Consider the following 20,197-nt stretch of genomic DNA (forward strand, 5'->3'; position numbering starts at 1 on the left):
ATAATTATGAATAACTAAAATGCTTCCGGCTGCATCAGTTTCCTGTGTTCTCTGATGATATGAGAGGAAGTTGATGAAGTTGTATTTTGACCGGATGGCAGTTGAAATGTTTTGTTTTTGTTTTTTTGTGCTGGATCAGAGCTGCCGATGACCTGAACAGGCCTGAATGCAGCAGCAGGGGGCGCCTCTCATCACAGTTCTTCACTCTTTAGTCGCTCTGCAGGTACTGAGCAGAAAAGGCCTCCAGCTGAGTCTCCAGCTCCGTTGCTCTGTTTCTGAAACAAACAGAATACACTGAGGCAATAAATATCTGAGGTTCAGTATTGCGGGTTTGTTAACAGCATATACGAAGAATGCACGAGTGCAGAAAAAGAAGAAATGATTCACATGTATTTAAAACTCCTTTTTCTCTTACAAATTGAAAACATCCACCCGGCTGGGAGTTGGGGAAGTATAAATCAAGCAGCCCTAAGTGAGGGTCGGAGCTCTGACCTGAAGGCCTTCGACCTCCTCTGGATGTTCTCCAGCCGCTGGATCCTGAAGCTCAGCTGTCGGATGTTTCCCTCCAACTCGGCGTCGCTCAGGTCAACTCTCTGAGTGAGACGGCTGAAGGTCGACGACAGCTCCCTGAAACGTAAACACAAGTGTAAATACAAAAAAAAAAAAAACACCACAAGCAAACATAAATACAAACAATGAAAAATGTAAAAACGATCAAAAACAAGACACAAATAAACACATAAACACAAAAATAAGACACAAACATAAAAACAAACAAACAGACAAAAAGAAACACAAAAAGTCACAAACAAACATCAAGACAAACAAACAGACCTAAACACAAACAAATGTAAATACAAACAATCAAAGACCTATAAAACTAACACAAGCAAACAAACAGACACAAATAAACACACACAAACAAACACATATCAACACAAACAAATGTAAATAAAAACAATAAAAAGCCATAAAAAAAATAAAAAAAAAACTAACAGCAGCAATCAAACAGACACAAACACAAACAAACAAACAGACACAGCAGATAAAAGCTTCCAGCAGCCTTCAGGTGTTCCCTCGGGGGGCCGTGAGGTCCAGGTGGGGGGCGGGGCCTTACTTGGACACCTGCTGGCTGCAGGCGGAGCTGTTGATGGGGATGACGGCTCGCAGGCGGAAGGAGGCGTGGTCCACAAACTGCCGCTTCAGAGTGCGCTCCCTGCTGGCGTCGGTCCAGGTGAGCTTCTCGTACAGGTAGAGGAGACCGTAGAGCGAGACGGAGAGAGCGATGAGACGCCAGCCCACCGAACGCCACACCTGCAGCGACAGCACACACCTGAGACATCGAGGACGTTAGTGCCGAAATCAGGTCCTAAAATGAATTCGTTCACCGATTGAAAGTTGATTTATTCATTTTAACTCAAGAACCAACTCAACAAAATGAGATGCTTCTTATAGCTCAATTACGTAAAGTGGACATTGAGTCAGGATTATTTTAGTATTATTAATTAATTATTTACAACAAGAAACGTTTATACTCTCCTGTTCAGTTTCTCCAATGTATCAAATTCCCTGTTTTTCTCTTTATATATTTGAACTTTCTATAAAGTATTGAAAATGTTTCCCAAACACTAAAACAAAACAAAAAAAAACTGAAATCTTTATCAGATCATTGATGAAAGTAATCATCGGCCCCGCGGGGACGTACCAATCCACCAATCACCAGCACCGTCATGGAGGCCCGGGAGGTGACGGAGACCAGACGTGTTGCTACGGAAACCACCATCTCATCCTTAATGGTGGAGCCCTCCTGCTCAGAGAGAAACGTTTCGACAGTCAGGACGCTCTTTTTAAAAAACAAACACTCAGCTACGGCTCATGAACGTGACGCGTCGGCGAGCTCGCCTGCAGTCGGGGGTCGGAGCCGCTCAGCGCTCGTTTGGCGTTGGCGGCTCCGATGAAGCGGGTGACGAGGGCGGTCCAACCCAGAGAAAACTGGAACTCGATGTTCTCCCGGAAATCCTTGCAGAGGGCATCGAGGCCGAGGTCGTAGGTCAACTCGAAGGAGGTGGAGGGAGCAGAGAACTGCTCCTGGACGGACGGAGACAGCAGAGGACGGACGCTGTCTGAGGAAACACAACCGGAGGACGCGTCACGTCGCATCGCTACAAGGAGGGCGATCTGGAAGTTTTTGTTGCACATGAACGGAGCGCAGCACATTAATGAACACGGAGCAGGAGGAAGCTATAACCTTCACGAGTAAGTGTTCCAAGTTACGTCTCTTGATCAACATTATCACCTGAGTTACACATGTTTTTGTGACCGCCGGTACGTTCGTGATTTCACCGTGAACCTGAAACTTGAGCAGAGAAACATCAAAGTTTGGGTCAAACTCAAAAAATCGGCAACAGAGATCCTTGAAAAGTAGGTTCCCCCAAACTTTTTTTTCCCTCTGAGATACTTTGACAAAATAAAACGGAGGTTGCAACATTTATTAACATAGCAGAGCTCCACCAAACCAGCTTAATAAGCTTCTTTTATGTGAATAATAATAAATTCATACCTAACACACACGTACTCGACCGGTAGCTCACAAAGCTACCCGATAGCTACTGGCTGGAGACCCCTGGTGCGTCAGGTCAGGACATTCGTACGGTTGTGCACCCATGAATTCGTTCCCCCAGGGTCAGACCGTCAACACCGAGTTCTGCTGTGACGTTCTGAGACTAAACATTCGCTGCAAAAACAACCTGAACCGTGACACGACGGCACTTTTGGTTCTCCAACATGAAAACTGACTCGCAAAATTTGGTTCCCTGCGATTCTATTTCGCCGTAAAAGTTTGTCACAAAATTTGATGTTTCTCCGCTCAAGTTTTAGGTCACAAACGTTCACGTACCAGCGGTCACAAAAACGTGTGATGATGTTGATCAAGAATTGTAACTTGTAACACTCATTCGTTTTTTAATCGCCCCTCGTAAGACGTCCCGTCAGCGCTTTATTATCAGAGTTATTGATGATGGAAAAGCGAGGGGGAAGAATGAGGTGAGGCGTCGTTACCGATCATGAGTTTCTGGGTGTCTTTGATGTCGCGGAGGACGCTGATGGAGCAGCGATGAGCCAAACAGCCGATCAGCCTCTCCTCCACGTGCTGCAGCAGCTTCTGAACAGGGAAGCAACGACAACAACAACAACAGCTGATACTCGTCTTCGTCGCTTTCGAGTGTTTTCTCCGAGGAGCTGCGGCTTTTTTTTCATAGGTTTAAGAGACATTAATCAAACAAAAAGATCAGAGAAACAGCTGCTTGTCGATCTTTGTCGAGTGCCGGTAGTCTAACTAGATGATGAGAGCTGATGTATTCATTCCAACTAATAAAATCTCGTTTAATTTTATCGACAGAATTGTTGTCAGTTTTCATAATAAACTCAGTCTGCTGTTCATAAAAACAAACATTTAGGAGGCGGTGCAGTTCACTGCTTTGCCCTGAGTTCTGTCTACAGGTTGTACTCAGGCTGTTGAGTCAAACTTAACATGAAATGTATCCACACAAATGACTGAAAACTAAATTAAGGTACTGATAATAACTGTGATGTTAAAAAAAAAGAAAAAAAAGGAACTATTGACATCGTGCTAATGACTAACAGATAAGACACCAGGCAGAGCTTTGTAAAATTCAACCACCGGTACAGGAGAAGCAGCTGCAGGCCAGATGAGCCTCACAGAAACACAGAAATCGAGACATGATGTTATAAAAACGTGAAAAAAGTTTCCAGATCTCCTGAAAAGAAAAAAAAGAGAGAGGAGGTTCCTTGTGTGGAAAAATCTGCGGCTGATGGAGGGATTTGTTTTTGTCAAAGTTTAACACAGAGACGAGAAAATATAATAGTGTGTGTGTGTGTGTGTGTGTGTGTGTGTGCATGTGTTCTCAGTCAGGTGCGTTCAGGTGCAGCTCAGAACTCACAGTCTTGTAGAGCTGCAGAGTTTCTTGCGTCGGGTTGAAGTCGGCTCTGAACTCCTCGACCAGAATGGGAAGAGAACGGATCTGATCTGACAGCGCCACGGCAACCTGACGACGACAAAAAAAAACCTGCTCGTCTTCACAACAAACAGTCAGTGGGAGAATCACTAACACAGACACCTCGATATTAAAACATACACAGCAGAGCTCTGAATACTGAACCGGCTTGACTGAACCAGGTGAGTCACCTGAAAACTCTCCACGTGTCCGAGTCTGCCAGCTCGGCCCAGTAAATCTTCCTCAGCAGGATTTCTTTACCTTGGCAGCGACATCATCCGCCAGAGTCTTGATCCTCTCTTTGACGTTGTCGGTCAAACGGTTAATCTGTCCTCGAACGAAGTCCAGCCGGTCCCTCTGCTCCTCCCGCTCCTCCAGGCAGCAGATCCTGTCAAAGGTCAAAGGTCAAACCGGGCACAGCCTGTCCTAGAGAGGCGAGGGAGTCTGTTGCACTCACTTCCTGTCGGCAGAGGCGATGTTGATGGCGTCCATCACGGCTTTGATGGCCTCGGTGATCTGCCACGCTCTCACCGTGTGCTGCTCGAACTTCGTCTTCACCGCGGACTGAGAGATGAACTCCTGCGGGGTCAAAGGTCATCAAAAGTCACATCTCAGCTGAATGTTTCACAATAAAAGCTTCGTTAAGAAATTAGGGGGTTTCCTGTCTCATGAAATGCTGGAGGGCTTTTATAATTTTAAACATACAGGAAGTGTTGAGTTTGTATAAACAGTTTAATGCGGTAACTTTCCAGAGACCATTTTATTTCCTTACTTTGAGAAAAAAAAAAAAGGGGGGCGGGGCATCGTTTAGGAAACTACACCTATGAACGAACTGAAAAAACATCATTGCTGCTTTATGACTCTTTGTACCTCGAACGTCCTCTCGAACCTCTGGAACTCCCTCAGTCGCTCATGGAAACCTTCGGCCATAGCGCCACCTGCAGGAATAAACGGGACGTTCGGTCAAGACAGAACAGAGAGCTGCACGAACCTGCTCACACAGCTGATGAGAAAAGTCATTCTTAAGAAAGTTAAACCTTGAAAGCTGAAAAATAACATGAATCTTGCACAACAAAAAATATATTCAGAGCCTTGAACTGTCCTGAACACTGACAGTTCATGTATGAACATGTATGAACATGTATGAACATGTAAACCAGCACACAGTACCTCCGAGACAGTTCTGATGCATCGACAAAAAAATAAATCATCCGTTATTGATGAATTAATCTGATTAATCAAACGATTTTTCTTCAGAATTCAAATCATCATTCAGATGATAAAACAGAAGACGTGATGGAAATCATGGAAATTCTGCTAGTTTTATGCATGAATGGGAAGGTCACATGATTCATGAGCATCCTTGTTATTATTTTGCTTTTATTCATACAACAACGTCTGCATTTCCACTCATTTTTTTTTTTTTTTTGGCGCAAATAATAAAAGAAAAATGAACAGAAAACACCTGAATCTGTCGTAAATAAGCAGGAAGACGCTACGACCTCGGTGAGTAAACACTCCTCGTTACGTCGCTTGATCGACATCAGCACCTTTTTTGTCTTTTCTACCTTCCAACAAAAGTTTTTGGATTTGTTTCTCCGACACTGAGACGAGGCTCCTGCGTCTGTCCCTCACCTGTCTCACCTGTCTCACCTGTCTCGGGCATGCCCTGCGCTCGCTGCATCCGGGAGCTCAGAACCTCTTTGGCCGAGACGAAGAAGATCCTCCCCGCGGCCTCGTCCAGCCGGACCACCTTCAGCTCCTCCGCCAGGAAACTCACACAGCGATCCAGGTGCTGCTTCCTCACCTGGACAGCAAAAAGGGGAGCGGGGGAGGGGGGGTGGGGGGGGACGTCTGTCACGTTAATCAGCATTTATGTTTTTAGTTTAACTGATTAAAAGCTTTTTTTCGGTTCTTCTGTTCTTCGTTGTGTTTTTGTTTCTGCAGCATCTCACATTGCTCTTCAACAACATCAGATTTTAACTCTGTTAATACGAACATCACTTCCTGAAACCGCTTCAGAATAAAACCCTGATAGCCGACTGAGGCTTTTATTGTGAAGCAGCTGCAGGAAAGCAGAGTTTGGTTGAACAGATGACTTTGATCTACAGCAGCAGAGAGAAGGTTTACTGAGAGTCTAAATTTAAATTTGAGTTGAGTCAGAGTTTCAATCAGAGTGTGTTAAACCTAAACACACACACACACACGCACACGCACACACACACACACACACACACACACACACACACACACAAACACACACCTCTTCAATGAACTCTGGTTCAGTCACTGAGGCGTCCCATCTGTTGTGGAGGATGAAGATGTTTGGTTTGGAGATTCTCTCGCTGACTTTGTGGAAGAAAAGTTTTTCCTGCAGCCAGAATGAAACTATTGTATTAAAACAGATGTAACAGACACACACACACACACACACACACACACACACACACACACACACACACACACACACAGATGACGTAAATCACCGTGTTCATCAGCGTTGACTCGGCGTTTCCCACCAGAACGAAGACGTCTGCGTCCAAACAGAACTTATCGATCCAGCTGTCCAGCTCCAGAGTGACGTCGGTGCCGGGGCTGGGGTCAAAGGTCAAAAGTCACATGCAAAAAATGATTACCTGATTATTCAGAGTCCTCCAGCGGGGACGATGTTTCAATTCAGTCCCCGAACCAAGATGTTCATGGGTGTGTCACCTGTCCATGAGCACCAGGTCGTCTCTCAGCAGAGCGCAGCCGCCTTTGGGCCAGAACACTCGGACCAGGCTGCCGGAGTCCAGCGTGGGATCCATGTGGAGGGCGTGAGCCAGCTGGTTCACCGTCTGGGGAGGAAGCTGGAGTTAGCGGCCGCTTCGCCCCAAACGCGCACAAAGAATCGTGAAACGGTGGGCAACGGTTCGGACATTTCCCCTCCGGCTCTCTTTCGGAGCGGCGAAATGTCGGGACTGTTCCTTTTTTTACGTCGTACGGTGACGCTGCGGCGCTCGTTGGAGCCCTCGATGGTGAGGAAGGCCTCGACTCCGTCGGTGCCCTCGACGCTCAGGAAGCAGTTGGTGGTGTGACCGATGCCGCTGGGTAACACGCGGTCTCTCAGCATGGCGTTGATCACGGTGCTCTTCCCGTTACTCGTCCTGATCGGAGAGACGACGTCCGATATTTACAGTTCGCACACGGTGAAGCCGCTCGTAAATATCCTTAATAGACGAGCGGTTAAAGAAACAGGTTAAAAAAAAACAACAACTTCAAAAATAAAACCTTTGGCGGCGTAAAATGTATCCAAACTTACTTAAATATGGAAATATAGAACTGACGACAGTTTTGCCGTTTTCACATTGCGTTGCTATGGAAACGCTGACCAGCTCTCACGAGCAACAACATTTAATCAAATATCAGACATATAAAATCTAAATATATGGCCTCCAAAAAACTGATGGTCAAAGTGAAAGTACTTGTCACCGCTCATTTTACAGGGAAACTCGCTTCCTGATCAGTTCTTACATCATCCGGCTCATTGCATCATTGTGGGATCATCGGTTTCATCAGAAATTCAGAGGAGTGTCTCAGATTTTTTATAACATCTCGATCAGGCGGTGTCACTCTTGGCAGTTGAAACTCTTGGAGATGGTTTTCGACCGCAGTTTGTCCGTCACTGATAAGTTTTATCTGGTTCGTTCTCAGCAGGACGAGTCAGCAGAAAAGACTTCTGTTTGCCGGTTTTATCGTCACCGACCTGCTGCTGCTGGAATCAGAGCCGAGAACAAACGTGTACGGAGAACAAAACAGGCGTATTGACAATTACGTGGCTGGCAAGAAGCCGGAGCTGCGTCTGAATTTGAGCACTTCCGTTTGTACTTTTGTAGTACGTGAAATCTGACAGAAATAGTTGTTCTGCACTCACTGGAAATAACGGAAAAACATTTGAACGCGTCAGGCGGCTTTAATTATTCTGCCCAGAAATGAACGTGCTTTCGCGCCGTTTAACGCAAAACAAACAACAGTGATGGCGACTTATGTACTCAAAATACTACGTGTGAGTACGTCGGTTGGACCACAGCGGCTGTGATTTGGGTAACCTACGTTTTGTGACACGTCCTCCCTCCTGCAGACTCCGAAGACTCATATCACACGAAACCTGATAACTCATTTGATCGTGAACTTGTTCTCTCTGTGAGGATGCGATGCTTTTTTTTTTATCATGTATCTGACGGTGCAGCTTCAAACAGAGAAACTTTGAGTTCAAATGAATTCCCGCTTCACAAAACGCACCAGTTTAAGTTCAGAATAATGCTTTTTGCTTTTGTTATTTAAATTTTAGGAAACTGATTTCAACCTCTTTAATTCTCTTCTATCTGCAGGTTCGGTCCTCACCTGCCGAAAAACGCCACCTTCATGTGTCTCCGCAGCAGAACGTCCCTGATGGTGGACAGTTTGGTGGCGCAGCTCTGCATCTCCAGGCTCTGCTCCTCCACGCACACCTGACCCAGGTCATCGCTGCGCCACGCCTCTGACATCACAGCAAACAAACAAAACAACAAATAAACAACAGTTGACCCACAAACAACATACACCTACACATCCTCGAGAAACGAGCTGTGTGCGTGTGTGTGTGCGTGCGTGTGTGTGTATGTGTGTGTGTGTGTGTGTGTGTCTCACCGTCCACAAATGTCGATCCGTCCTTCACGAAGTCCAGCAGCTGGTCAAAGATGGAGCCGATCGATCGCTTCGCTATCACGAAACGCCGCAGAGGAGACGGATCCTCGCCGTCCATGACACCTACACACACACACACACACACACACACACACACACACACACACACACACACACACACACACACAAATGAGCACTCTGTTGGTGTGCAGGTGAAAACTCACACACTGCTGACTGTCTCCAACACACAAACACACACAGACACACAAACACTCAAACACACTCAAACACACTCAAACACACACACACACACCCTCAGCAGAAGCGGGTATTTACCGTGTTCGGTGTGTCTCCCAGGTTCAGAGGTCAGTCGTGTTTTGGGAGTTGGTCCCCGTCGAGTCGCCGCCAGCTCCCATCATGCCTCTGTTCAACACATCAGACACACAATGACTGAACTGATTCTCAGCACGCAAAGCTCAGCTTACACTCTGTGTGTGTGGTGTGTGTGTGTGTGTGTGTGTGTGTGCGCGCGCGTGCGCAGGCTGATCCTCTTAGCAGGACTTAGAGCTGCTTCACCTGTCACACCTGCAGGCCAAACCACCTGCTCACACTCAGGTAGGTGTGTGTGTGTGTGTGTGTGTGTGTGTGTGTGTGTGTGTGTGTGTGTGTGTGTGTGTGTGTGTGTGTGCTATATTAGAGGTTTTATTGTCATTAACATCATATTTATTGTCATCAATACTATGATAATGTCCCTTCTTTCACCTGCACTGATCGACAACTCTTCACTCGTGTTATTTTTCTCCTGCACGGAGCAAACCACTTGCTGAACTAGATCCAGCAGTAACTTCGAAATATGCAAATTAGCGCCCACATGTTTCATATATTTTTGCATTTTGCTGCAGTCTCCAACGGAGAATGTTTTCCGACGGTGAAATTTTTTTTATTGACTTGTATCGAGTTGATGCTTTTTAAATGGGAGTCAATCGGAGTCAAATGTTGTTGTTTTTTTGAGCCAGCCCCTAGTGGCCCCACAGTGGTATTGCACTTTAAAGGCATTTTCCGCATTGCCTTCACTTTTTCAGACCCCGGAGGCTTGCAGCCGTTTTTTTTGGTTGTTTTTTTTACGTACACACTATCACTAACAATATTGTTGGTTGTTTACAGGTCGGCGCTGGCGTGATGACAGACGAGTGATGTAATAATTGGGCGATGGGCGTGTGTCTCTATCAGCTTCAGTCAGATTCAGAGGAAACGGGTCGCTGCAGTTTCATCACACACGCCGACTTTCATCATCCTGTCAGACGGGAGACCACGCCCCCCTTATCTGACGGGGAGGAGGGTGTGTTACATTCTCACAGCTCAACAGTCACATTAGACCCGTCGACGTGAAGACGGCGCTAATACGACACTGATGCTCACGGTCACCCTGTCAGACAGATTTGAACCTGAACCCCTGAGATTCCCACGTGTGTGTGGGAGAAAAAGGGGACGTTTCCTAACAGGGTCTTTAACTCTTAAGTTTTTCCACATTAGTGTATCTGGTGTCTCTCGGAGTCTTAAAGCTCGTGAATTTATTGTAAACAGGTTCCAGGATCCTTCAGAAACTCCCGCAGGTGAAACTGGACTCGCAAACCCTGTTAAGTTCTGACCGACTCTGACGACACTCAGAGGTCTACAAATAACCCATAATGCAACACTCTCTGCAGGACACCGTGTTACTCTGCTGCTCTGTCCATTTAAAAAAAACAAAACTGTTTATGATGTTTGGGAAATGTGGGTTCTTTGTGGTCTCAAAATAAAGCAAAGTTCAGTCCAAAGATTCTTTAAGACATCAAACTTATATTTACTGTGTATTCACTTATATTTCGTGTGTATTTACTTTGTAATTACTGTATATTTACTGTGTATTTACTAATATTTACACTATATTTACTGAGAATTTATTCACTGTTCCCGTATAACACCTGGATAATTTGCTGCTACAATAGATACATTTCCCAGTTTGGGATCAATAACGTACTTATATCTATCTCTCTGTAATACTGTTTGTCGTACTGATATTGTGTGATTTTAAATCAAGCTTCTTTTTTTTTTAATTAATCTTGTGGTTTGGACTCCAGAATGTCAGATATTTAGTTGTTGTGGATGATGATGACTACATACATGTATGACCATATGTCAGGTTGTTGTAGAGGCTGCAGCATTAGGACCCTGAAGAGGAGAAGAAAGAAGAAAATACATGGAGGAGGAGAAAGAGGAGGAGGAGGAGGAGGGGGACAGAGGGAGAAAAACAAAGTCTGGAGGTAAAGAAAGACAAACGATGGGAGAGCAGATAAAACGAAGAGAGAGACAGACGGACGCTGCGGAGACATTCAGGAGAGGACCGAGGACAGACGGAGTGACAGCAGCAGATCCAGAGAGAGATAGGGAGGAGAGAGGAGGGGCTGAGGAGGAAGAGGAGGAAGAGGAGGAGCAGGGAGGCAGATAAAAACCAGACGTCCTTCAGAGTGAGGAGGAGAAGAAAAAAAACGGCCTGCGGGAGAGAAGCCGTCACTCATCTGCAGCACGAGCAGCGGAGTAATAACAAGTCTGCGCTGCACGAGGAGAGAGGAAGAGCTGGAAAAAAGAGGAGGAGGAGGAGGAGGCGGCACCCAAACCACCCACAGAGAGAGAAAGTTTCCCCGAAGACGGACTGAAACCTCCCACACTGTATTTATATCTGGCAAAATGCTCCGAGTGGCAGTTTGTGCGCAGAGCAGCTGAGCTTTGGAAAGTTAACTGAACGATGTGAAGAAGACAGAAGACAGAAGACAGAAGACAGAAGACAGAAGAAGAAACTCCCAGTGTCAAAGTTCAACAGGACAGATCCAAATCAAGTCGACCTGATCTCAAGAGGAACTTTACAAGATGTGCATCATGGGACGTCTTCGCCCCACAGAGACACAGACCTGAACGCCTTCGTCCTCCGGTTCCCACCTCCACCACACCCACCCAGCATGCTGGCCCGGTTATCCCCGGGAAGGAGCTCTCCGGGTGGGGCAGGAGGGCTGCTGCTGCTCCTGGGACTGATGATGACGATGATGATGATGATGATGGTGGTGGATGTGGAGGCAGCGAGCGCCGATGAGGCAGAGAGTGAGGAGAGTCAGGAGATCCTGGAGGAGGACGAGGCCATCAGCGCCGAGCTCCTGGTGAGAAGCAGCTTTTTACACTTTTACCTTGAAAAAGATATAAAATCATCATACGACTCGCAACACAAGCTGTTTATTGATGATCACGGTCACAGCAACTGTAACACCTCCGATTAGTTGATTAACTGTTTAAGAGAAAAATAATCAGCAATTATTTCAATGATAAAATTGATATTTTTCAAGTACAAAATTTGGAAAAAAATGATCTAAAACTTTTTTTAATTCACAAATCATCAAAGATTTTGGTGGTTTGGTTTATTTGAAGACCTTCAGCATCATGTTTTGGTCATTATTTTCTTTTGTAAACAATCAATTCATTAATAATGCATCTGATTGTTAACTGCAGTTAGTTTTTACACAGATATTCTCAGACTATCAGACCTGAAAACATTTAAGAGGATCGTGTAAATATTGCAGAGACATATTAAACACGTGATGAAGTATTCTAGTTGAATACATTCATTAAACTGGGATTTGTTTTTAAGGAATTTTCCACCATTACTGATGAAAAACTGGAGAATAAAACAGTTTTCTCAGGTCGAACCGCAGCAGCTGGGTTTTATAATCAATATTATTTTAGGATTTATCATGTGAGCTCGAAGATCTCCGAATATTAAAGTGAACGCCACCTGTTGCACTCCTCCCTGAAATGATTAACGTTCTCTGACACAATCAGCCTGTTCCAGCTCTTTATTAAATCTATATGATGTTTACAGTCTTTTGAGAACTTTTTTCTCCTTTGATTTATATCTTTGACTGTTTTTTGGAGTCAAACCCGAGACTCCAGTCAAATGGAAATATTCCATATATCTTGCGTATCATTTCAAACAAATGTCACTTTCAACCTCACAGATCTGCAAACTCTGGAAAAACTGGAATTTAAAACGTATATTAATTTCTTTCCTGTGGGTTTGAACAATCCACCTGCTTTCTATGAAGTTTGTTGACAGATTGACTGAACATATAAAACTGGTCGCAGCCTCGGTAACATCACTGACAGGTTTCCTGGAGAGAGATTTTAAAGCTCAGCTCCGGGTCTCTCTGGCCGAATGAAGCCCGGTGGCTGAAACCTGGCGGGCAGCTTGCAAACTGTGACGGCACCCACCTGTCACTCAAAGCAGCCCTTCCCTTAATTATGTATAACTTCAGGCCTTAATATAATTTAATCGGGTGAGCTCATTCAAAATTCGTCCTCCGTACAGTCGTCATCAGCTGTAGAAATGAAAACCGTCCTTTGTACCAGGCTGTAAACATGTTTATTTCTGCTGTAATGTCAGGTCTGTGGGGAATGAATCGCTTTGGAGCCTCAAGTGGCCGCTCGAGGAACTGCAGTTTTGGCACCAAAGCGTTGGCTTCATTTTTCAACCCCGTTTTGACATCAGAAGCTCCTGCTATGCATCACACATCCTTCGTTCCTTTATTTTAAATGACTGAGATAATCTTTGAACTACTTACTTGTATACATACGAACCTGCGTCACTGTGGTTTCCGTCCTCCAGGAGCTGGCGTCCTCCGATCTGTCCAGAGTGTCTCCTCTCAGCTCCTGGTTGATCTTCAGGAGAAACTCCAACAAGGGGGACAACCGGAGAACCAAAGGGACCAGGAAAACCTCCAAGGTCAGACACAGCTCCACCTGAAACAACAACAACAACTACAACAACAAAGAGGCAGATCACGTTGTCATCACGTTGTCCAGTTGATTCATTTGAACATCTCATGTTTTAGATATTAGAGCTGCTGTTTATCGTGTTTCTGTTATTTTGTCATATTTATTCCATCTGCAGTACACCTCATCGAGATTTAAAAATCGGATATAATGAGTTCGACATGTTTTTGTGACCTCTGGTTCGTGAACATTTCGTATTTTCACAATGGACCTGAAACTTGAGCTTTAAACGTTCAAGTTTGTGTCAAAGTTTTGGGGAACAGAAAGACGTCGCGGAGGGTAAACTCCAGTGAGTAGACAAGGTGGCAAAGCGATGATTCTGTTATTGAGGACGAGAAACTCCAAAGTTTTCAACGCACTGTGAGCGGCCGTGTTGACGTGTTGCAGAACCAAAGTTGCGCCACAGTTCAGTTTGTTCTCAGGGAGTGTTTTTCTGAGACGCCTCAGAAGGTCCCAGCAGAACTTGGTATTGACGGTCTGACTCCGGGGAGGGGGGGGGGGGGATTCACGGGTGCACAACCCGTATGAATGTCAAAGAAAACCCCGCCTGGTTGCTCCTGACCTGACGCGCCTCCTTCGGGTCTTGAACTTGAAACACAAATGTGACTGTAAAGCATTCCAGTAGTTTCCAAATCAACCAAATCAACGCCAGTTTAATGTCTGTTAATTGGATCGATGAGATATTAGGAAACACTTACCGGACCCTGAACCCCTCTCTTTGTCTATCCAGCACGGTCTCCCAGGACCTCCGGGCCCTCCGGGACCGCAGGGTCCTCCGGGTCCGCCCGCCCCCCTCCTGCCCCAACAACAGGAGCTCATTCAGGAGCTGCAGCTGAAGCTGAAAGGTGAGAACTTATCGATCACGACTTTCAGCGTCCCAAACATGTCCCGGACCTCCCGGACCACCTGACCGCAGAGAAGACCAATTCATCCGTCACGTTTGTTTCCACTAAAGATGGGAAGAAGTGATTAAATCTTCACTGGACGTCATGACGACAGCAACGGCCGACATGTTTGGTACCTGTTGGTTACAAATATCAGTAACCGAGTCCAGACTGTTTAATTTTTCCTGCATAAATTTATTCTCACCTTCACGCACTGTTTTCTGTGTGTAGGTTATATAAATATGAGTGTGTGTGTGTGCGTGTGTGCGTGTGTGCGCGTGTGTGTGCGCGTGTGCGCGCGTGTGTGTGTGTGTGTGTGTGTGTGTGTGTGTGTGTGGAGGCAGGCTGTCTGAGTCCTTAATAGGGGTAATTTTGTGGAGCGTGGATGTGACTTGGCTCGGCTGCAGGATTCCTGACATTCCTGCTGACTGATGGTGTGTCTTTGTTACTTTCTGTGTGTGTGTGTGTGTGTGTGTGTGTGTGTGTGTGTGTGTGTGTGTGTGTGTGTGTGTGTGCGTGCGTGTGTGTGTGTGTGCGTGTGCGCGCGTGTGTGTGTGTGTGTGTGTGTGTGTGCGTTTTCTGTGTGTGTGTGTGTGTGTGTTCATGTGTGGTACTCGTTTTCTTCCGTCAGATTGCCTCCACGTGTGTTTCTGTATGTTACAATTGTGTGTGTGTGTGTGTGTGTGTGTGTGTTAAGATGTGTTTGAACTGGGACGTTTTTTTGTAAAACCTACAAAGACGGACAAAACAAACTATATATATGAAATAATATTGTTATGAATGTGGATATTAACAGGAATGCAGCAGATGCATTGATGTATGAATTCCCATTCAAATTCTTCAATAAGTTAGAATCAAAAGGTTCTGACCGTGACGTGCACGGAGCAGGAAGAAGCTGCAGCCATCGTGAATACGTACTCCAAGTTACGTCACGTGATCGACATCGGCACGAGTTTCGCGCGTTTTTGCGACCGCTGGTTTAAATTTGGCAATTTCTCCACGGACGTGAGCGGAGTTCAAATTCTGTGTCAAACTCAGGGGAAAAAAAAAAAAAATCGCTGACGCGGCACCTTGAAACGCTTTCAGAAAGTCTTCGTAGAAAGTCGGGAGCAATCGGGCGGGTTTTCTTTTACACTTGAAAAGATCGTGCACCCGCGAATTCGTCCAGCGGAGTCGGACCGCCAACACCCAGTTCTGAGAGGAAAGACGTAGGGCGTAAAACCACCTGAACTGTGTCGCCGTGGCAACTCGGTTCTCCGGACGACACACCCCCGCCGGCTCGCGGTCTGGACCGACGACCAAAGATTTTGACCATGTTTCCTTTATGAAACTGACTTTCAACATTCGCACAGAAGTTTAGTCTGTACAAATAAAACCCACTGGACTTGGAGATTTACCCAGGATTCAAAGCAAATTATTCCGACTGCAGAAGGCTGTGTCGGTGATGACCTCAGACGTCTGAAGTCTGACCGCAGTCTGAGTGACACACACACACGCACGCACACACACACACACACACAACACACACACACACACACACACACGCACACACACACGCACACACACACCACACACACTCTTATTTTCCTCATGAAGTCATTTCTGAAAACCCTTTTTTCCAAACAATCTGCATCATCTAATTTCTCCTCCTCTCTCCCTGCCTTCCAATTTTTCTGTCCCTCCCTCTCTCCCTCCCCCCCCTCACACCTTTTACCTCTTCCTCCTCCTCCTCCTCCTCCTCTCAGACATGGCAGAAAGAGTGTGTTTGCTGTGTGATCATCCTCCTCGTGTCTCCACCTCCTTCCTCAGTCGCCTCCTGCAGGCCGTCACCATCCCACGACGCAGCCTGCTGGAGCTGCAGCCTTTTAGCAAGGTAAAACACACACACACACACACACACACACACACACACACACACACACACACACACACACATCTTTTTTTTTTTAACATGACGTCAGCTAACTTTCGAACGTACCTTAAAGTAAGTCAACGTTGACTTTTCGTTTTCACGTGTGTGTTCTCCTGCAATACCGAGTGACACCACCAGAGGGCGGAGGGCCTCCTCCCCTTTCGTTGGCATGTGAAGCAGGTCAGGCTGCTGTTAGCCACGGTGTGTGGCACGTTTTACTGCCTGGCATTGTATGGTCGATGTAAGGAGGAATAAAGTGTGAGAGTGGGGAACTTTAAGCTCAGTTAATTAGCCACAAGTTGCTAACTCTCCGCCTCTAACGGTACAACGGGACGTAAACAACACGTCTCCTGGCTGAATGTCCTGTGTTTCACCCGTCCAACCACCCCCACCTCCTCCTCCACCCTCACCTCCTCCTCCCTCCGCCGCCCTCACTACCCGTCATAATCTCATCGACCACCAGAGGTCGCCGACGTCAACCGATGAACAGGAGGAATTGTTACGGAAACAGCGTTCCCTCGGGCGTGTGAAAAAAAAACCAGTTTGAAGACAGTCTTTCGGCTGCTTCTTGTGTTTGACCTTTGACCCGTGCAGCCCTCAGACTCCGAGCGGAGCCTCCAGAGGGGTCAGAGCTTCAACAGCAGCACCGGCCGGTACACGGCGCCCGTCTCCGGCTTCTACCAGCTCACCGCCAGCCTCCTCATAGGTTTGTTTGTTTGTACCGTAACGTGACTATATTTTTCTCTTAATGGATTTTATCAAATTTGTTTCAAAGTTTTAGCGCATGTAAATCTAATTTCTTCGTGTGTGTGTGTGTGTGTGTGTGTGTGTGTGTGTGTGTGTGTGTGTCAGAGTCCGGAGACCGAGTTCAGGTGCGGCTCAGAGACAGCGTGAGAGCAGCGATCTGCATCGAGTCGCTCTGTCAGAGCAACCTGTGAGTACCGCCCTCCAGTGGCCGACGCGCGTCAAAGAAACACGATTACTATAAAACAGTACGATGCTCGCGAAGACACGCGTGTACATCTGACGGAAAAAAAAAAAAAAAAAACGGGCTAATGAGATCTGGAACAAGCAAAAACAGCTCGTGTTTTCGTATCTCTATGCTGTTCTTTTCTCTCTCTGCTCTCCCGTTTACCCCAACCGGGCGAGGCAGATGGCTCCGCCCACCTCTGAGCCTGGTTCGTCTTCCTGTTAAAAGGAGGTTTTTCTCCCTTAGAGAGGAGCTTTTTTCCCTCCCAGCTGATGTGGGAATTGTTGAATTGTTGAATTGTTGAATTGTTGGGTTTCTCTGTGTAATATTTTAAAATTCTGCTCTAAGGACTTTTATGTGTTAAGTGCCGTGAAATAACCTGCCACTTATCACTTTTTATGTCTGTGTGTGTGTGTGTGTGTGTGTGTGTGTGTGTGTGTGTGTGTGTGTTAGCTCCGTGGAGTCGGTGATGGGCGTGGCGGCTGCAGGAGGAACATTCAGCATCTTACTGACAGGAACGCTCTATCTGCAGGTCGGACACACACACACACACACACACACACACACACACACACACACACACACACACACACACACACACACACACACTAACTCAAAAATGTGGATGGTGAGACGTAACTCGTAAAACTTGTTCGTGATGGTCGTACCTTCCTGGCGTACGTCTGTGCTGGGCTTGGAGTTGGTGTGCAACGGCAGCAATCGCTGAACTTTTAAAAATAAAACAAAATAATTAAAAACCATAAAAAACAGGCCAGACGCTCTGAAACGCGTTTTGATCTTCTTGACACCGAAATGGTTGTTTTGCTTCCTCCGTCGAAGAAGGGACGTGTTCGTCGGGTTATTTTAAGAACACGTGACGGTTTTAATGAAGTTGTTGCTCAAAGCAGAGGGATCTTTAGAAATTCAGATTTTAATAAAACCAGGAGAAACTGTTTCTTTTTCGTTAAGTGATCAATTTGAGACTTTAGGACATTTAATAATAATAATAATAATAATAATAATAATAATAACAATAATAATAATAATAATAATGATAATAATAATAATAATAGGGTTTGTGTGTGTGTGTGTGCAGGCCGGGGAGTACGTGTCGGTGTTCGTGGATAACGCCACCGGCTCGGCCGTTTGCATCCTGCAGGACTCTCTGTTCTCCGGGATCCTGCTGGGAATCTAACTCACGGTCACATCAGGAGACCAAACATCCAAACTCGGACGCTGAGATTTCTCTACGAGGAACTCCGACGATTCACAACATCCGAGTCGCAGACGTTTTAAAGGCCGGACGTATGAAACTCGCAGCTGAACTCCCTGTCGGTGTTTTTTTTTTTTTTTTTTTTACCTGTTCACTTTAATGCAATCGGACGTGTTGGAGCGTCCTCTAGTGGACATTAAAGGAACTGCAGCTGTAAGGGGGCGGAGCATCATTGGATTTATTCAATGGTGATTTATTTTTTAATAAACCTTTATATTTAAGTTGTTTCATGCCAAAGACGTGATGATATTCAGCTCCGAAAGGAATCAAAGGAATTATCATCAATGACAAAAAAAAGACTAAGAGCTGAAATGAAAGACATTTCTTAAAGATGCTGAAAATAAATCAGCTGAACAGAAGCTTCAACAAATAAAACCATGATCCTGTGAACACGGAGACTCAGAGTTTTGTCTGTACGGACGGATTTGATGATGTCATGTTACTTTAATATTAATATTTATTCTCTGGTTGTGTTAAACAAGTTGTTAATATTTCTCATAATAAAAACTTTCTACTCTCTATCAGTTATTGTTATTGATCTTCCCACATTATAGACTGCGTGAGAAAATGGACGTCGACACTTGAAAAGTGAAGCCAAAGCTGACGTGCATTAAAGTGCAGTACCACTGAGGGCCACCAGGGGCTGGCTCAAAAAAACAAACAAAAAAACAATCCAAAATAGACTCCCATTCAAAAAGCATTTCAACTCATAAAATACAAAGTCAGCAAATGTTTCAAATCATTAATTAGATATTAGGCCTCTAAGAAAGCTGTTTTGCTATGTTTCATGTTTGATTGACATGCCTGTGGTGTCAGATCCCCCTCCTCCCTCGCTCCTCCCCAGCCCGTCCAAATATGGTCATTTCTGGCTCCGAAAAACCAAGTCGGCCACAGTCAAAATAGCAAACTTGAGTTTGGCTTGGCGTGAAGTAAAACTGCGACCAGGCTAACTGTTTTACATGTTGTGTCTTGTTAAGTTACGAACTCTTCAGCAGTTGAAACTTGTAGTCAGTTGGTTTAGTTTAACAAGTTCGGACAGATATCAAAGCAACAACCTCAAAGTTCAGTAGATGCTGCGTAAAGTTACTGCTGAAATAGCCCGAATATCTCCAACACCGACCGCAGCTAACCGATGCCAGCTGCTGCTAACACGAATCAATTCAACAAACAGCAGACAAACTGTCCATTTAAAGCTGCACATAATATTTAGCTCCATTATAAACACACTTTCTCTTTTAGACAACTGGTCTTTCAGAAACACTGAGCGCACACACACACACACACACACACACACACACACACACACACACACACACACACACAGCTGAAAACACGCTGTGTTTGGAGGAGGCTCGAAGGTGAGATCATCATAAAGTGGCGCCTTATGCTTGGCACCGGGCCATGAAGACAGACACACACACACACACACACACACACACACACACACACACACACTCTGAGTTACCGTATGAGGTGTGTTGACAGAATAACGAGGGCTGCATGACGGCCCTGCTGACAGCACCACACACACACACACACACACACACACACACACACACACACACACACAGGATAAACCACACACCATGTGAGCAGACTTGTAGACTGTAAAATTGTAAAGCA

General features: G+C 45.6%; 1 protein-coding gene and 1 pseudogene across 1 annotated transcript; one reads left to right on the forward strand and one right to left on the reverse strand.

Annotated features, from left to right (window-relative positions):
- Positions 1 to 83: 83 nt before the first annotated feature.
- On the reverse strand, positions 84 to 8,796 carry LOC138210729 (mitofusin-1-like; annotated as a pseudogene).
- A 2,175-nt stretch (positions 8,797 to 10,971) lies between these two features.
- LOC138210789 (erythroferrone) lies at positions 10,972 to 19,093 on the forward strand. The gene is made up of 8 exons (XM_069170110.1): positions 10,972 to 11,869; positions 13,369 to 13,485; positions 14,266 to 14,380; positions 16,165 to 16,292; positions 16,926 to 17,037; positions 17,184 to 17,265; positions 17,755 to 17,833; positions 18,398 to 19,093. Exons 1-8 carry the CDS (start codon positions 11,675 to 11,677, stop codon positions 18,494 to 18,496), a joined length of 927 nt encoding a protein of 308 aa, XP_069026211.1. The 5' UTR covers positions 10,972 to 11,674; the 3' UTR covers positions 18,497 to 19,093.
- Positions 19,094 to 20,197: the final 1,104 nt, after the last annotated feature.

The sequence above is a fragment of the Embiotoca jacksoni genome, unplaced genomic scaffold (assembly GCF_022577435.1).
Source record: "Embiotoca jacksoni isolate LCO1_2020_lvr unplaced genomic scaffold, fEmbJac1.0.p SCAF_48, whole genome shotgun sequence".
NCBI classification, from domain to species: domain Eukaryota; kingdom Metazoa; phylum Chordata; class Actinopteri; family Embiotocidae; genus Embiotoca; species Embiotoca jacksoni.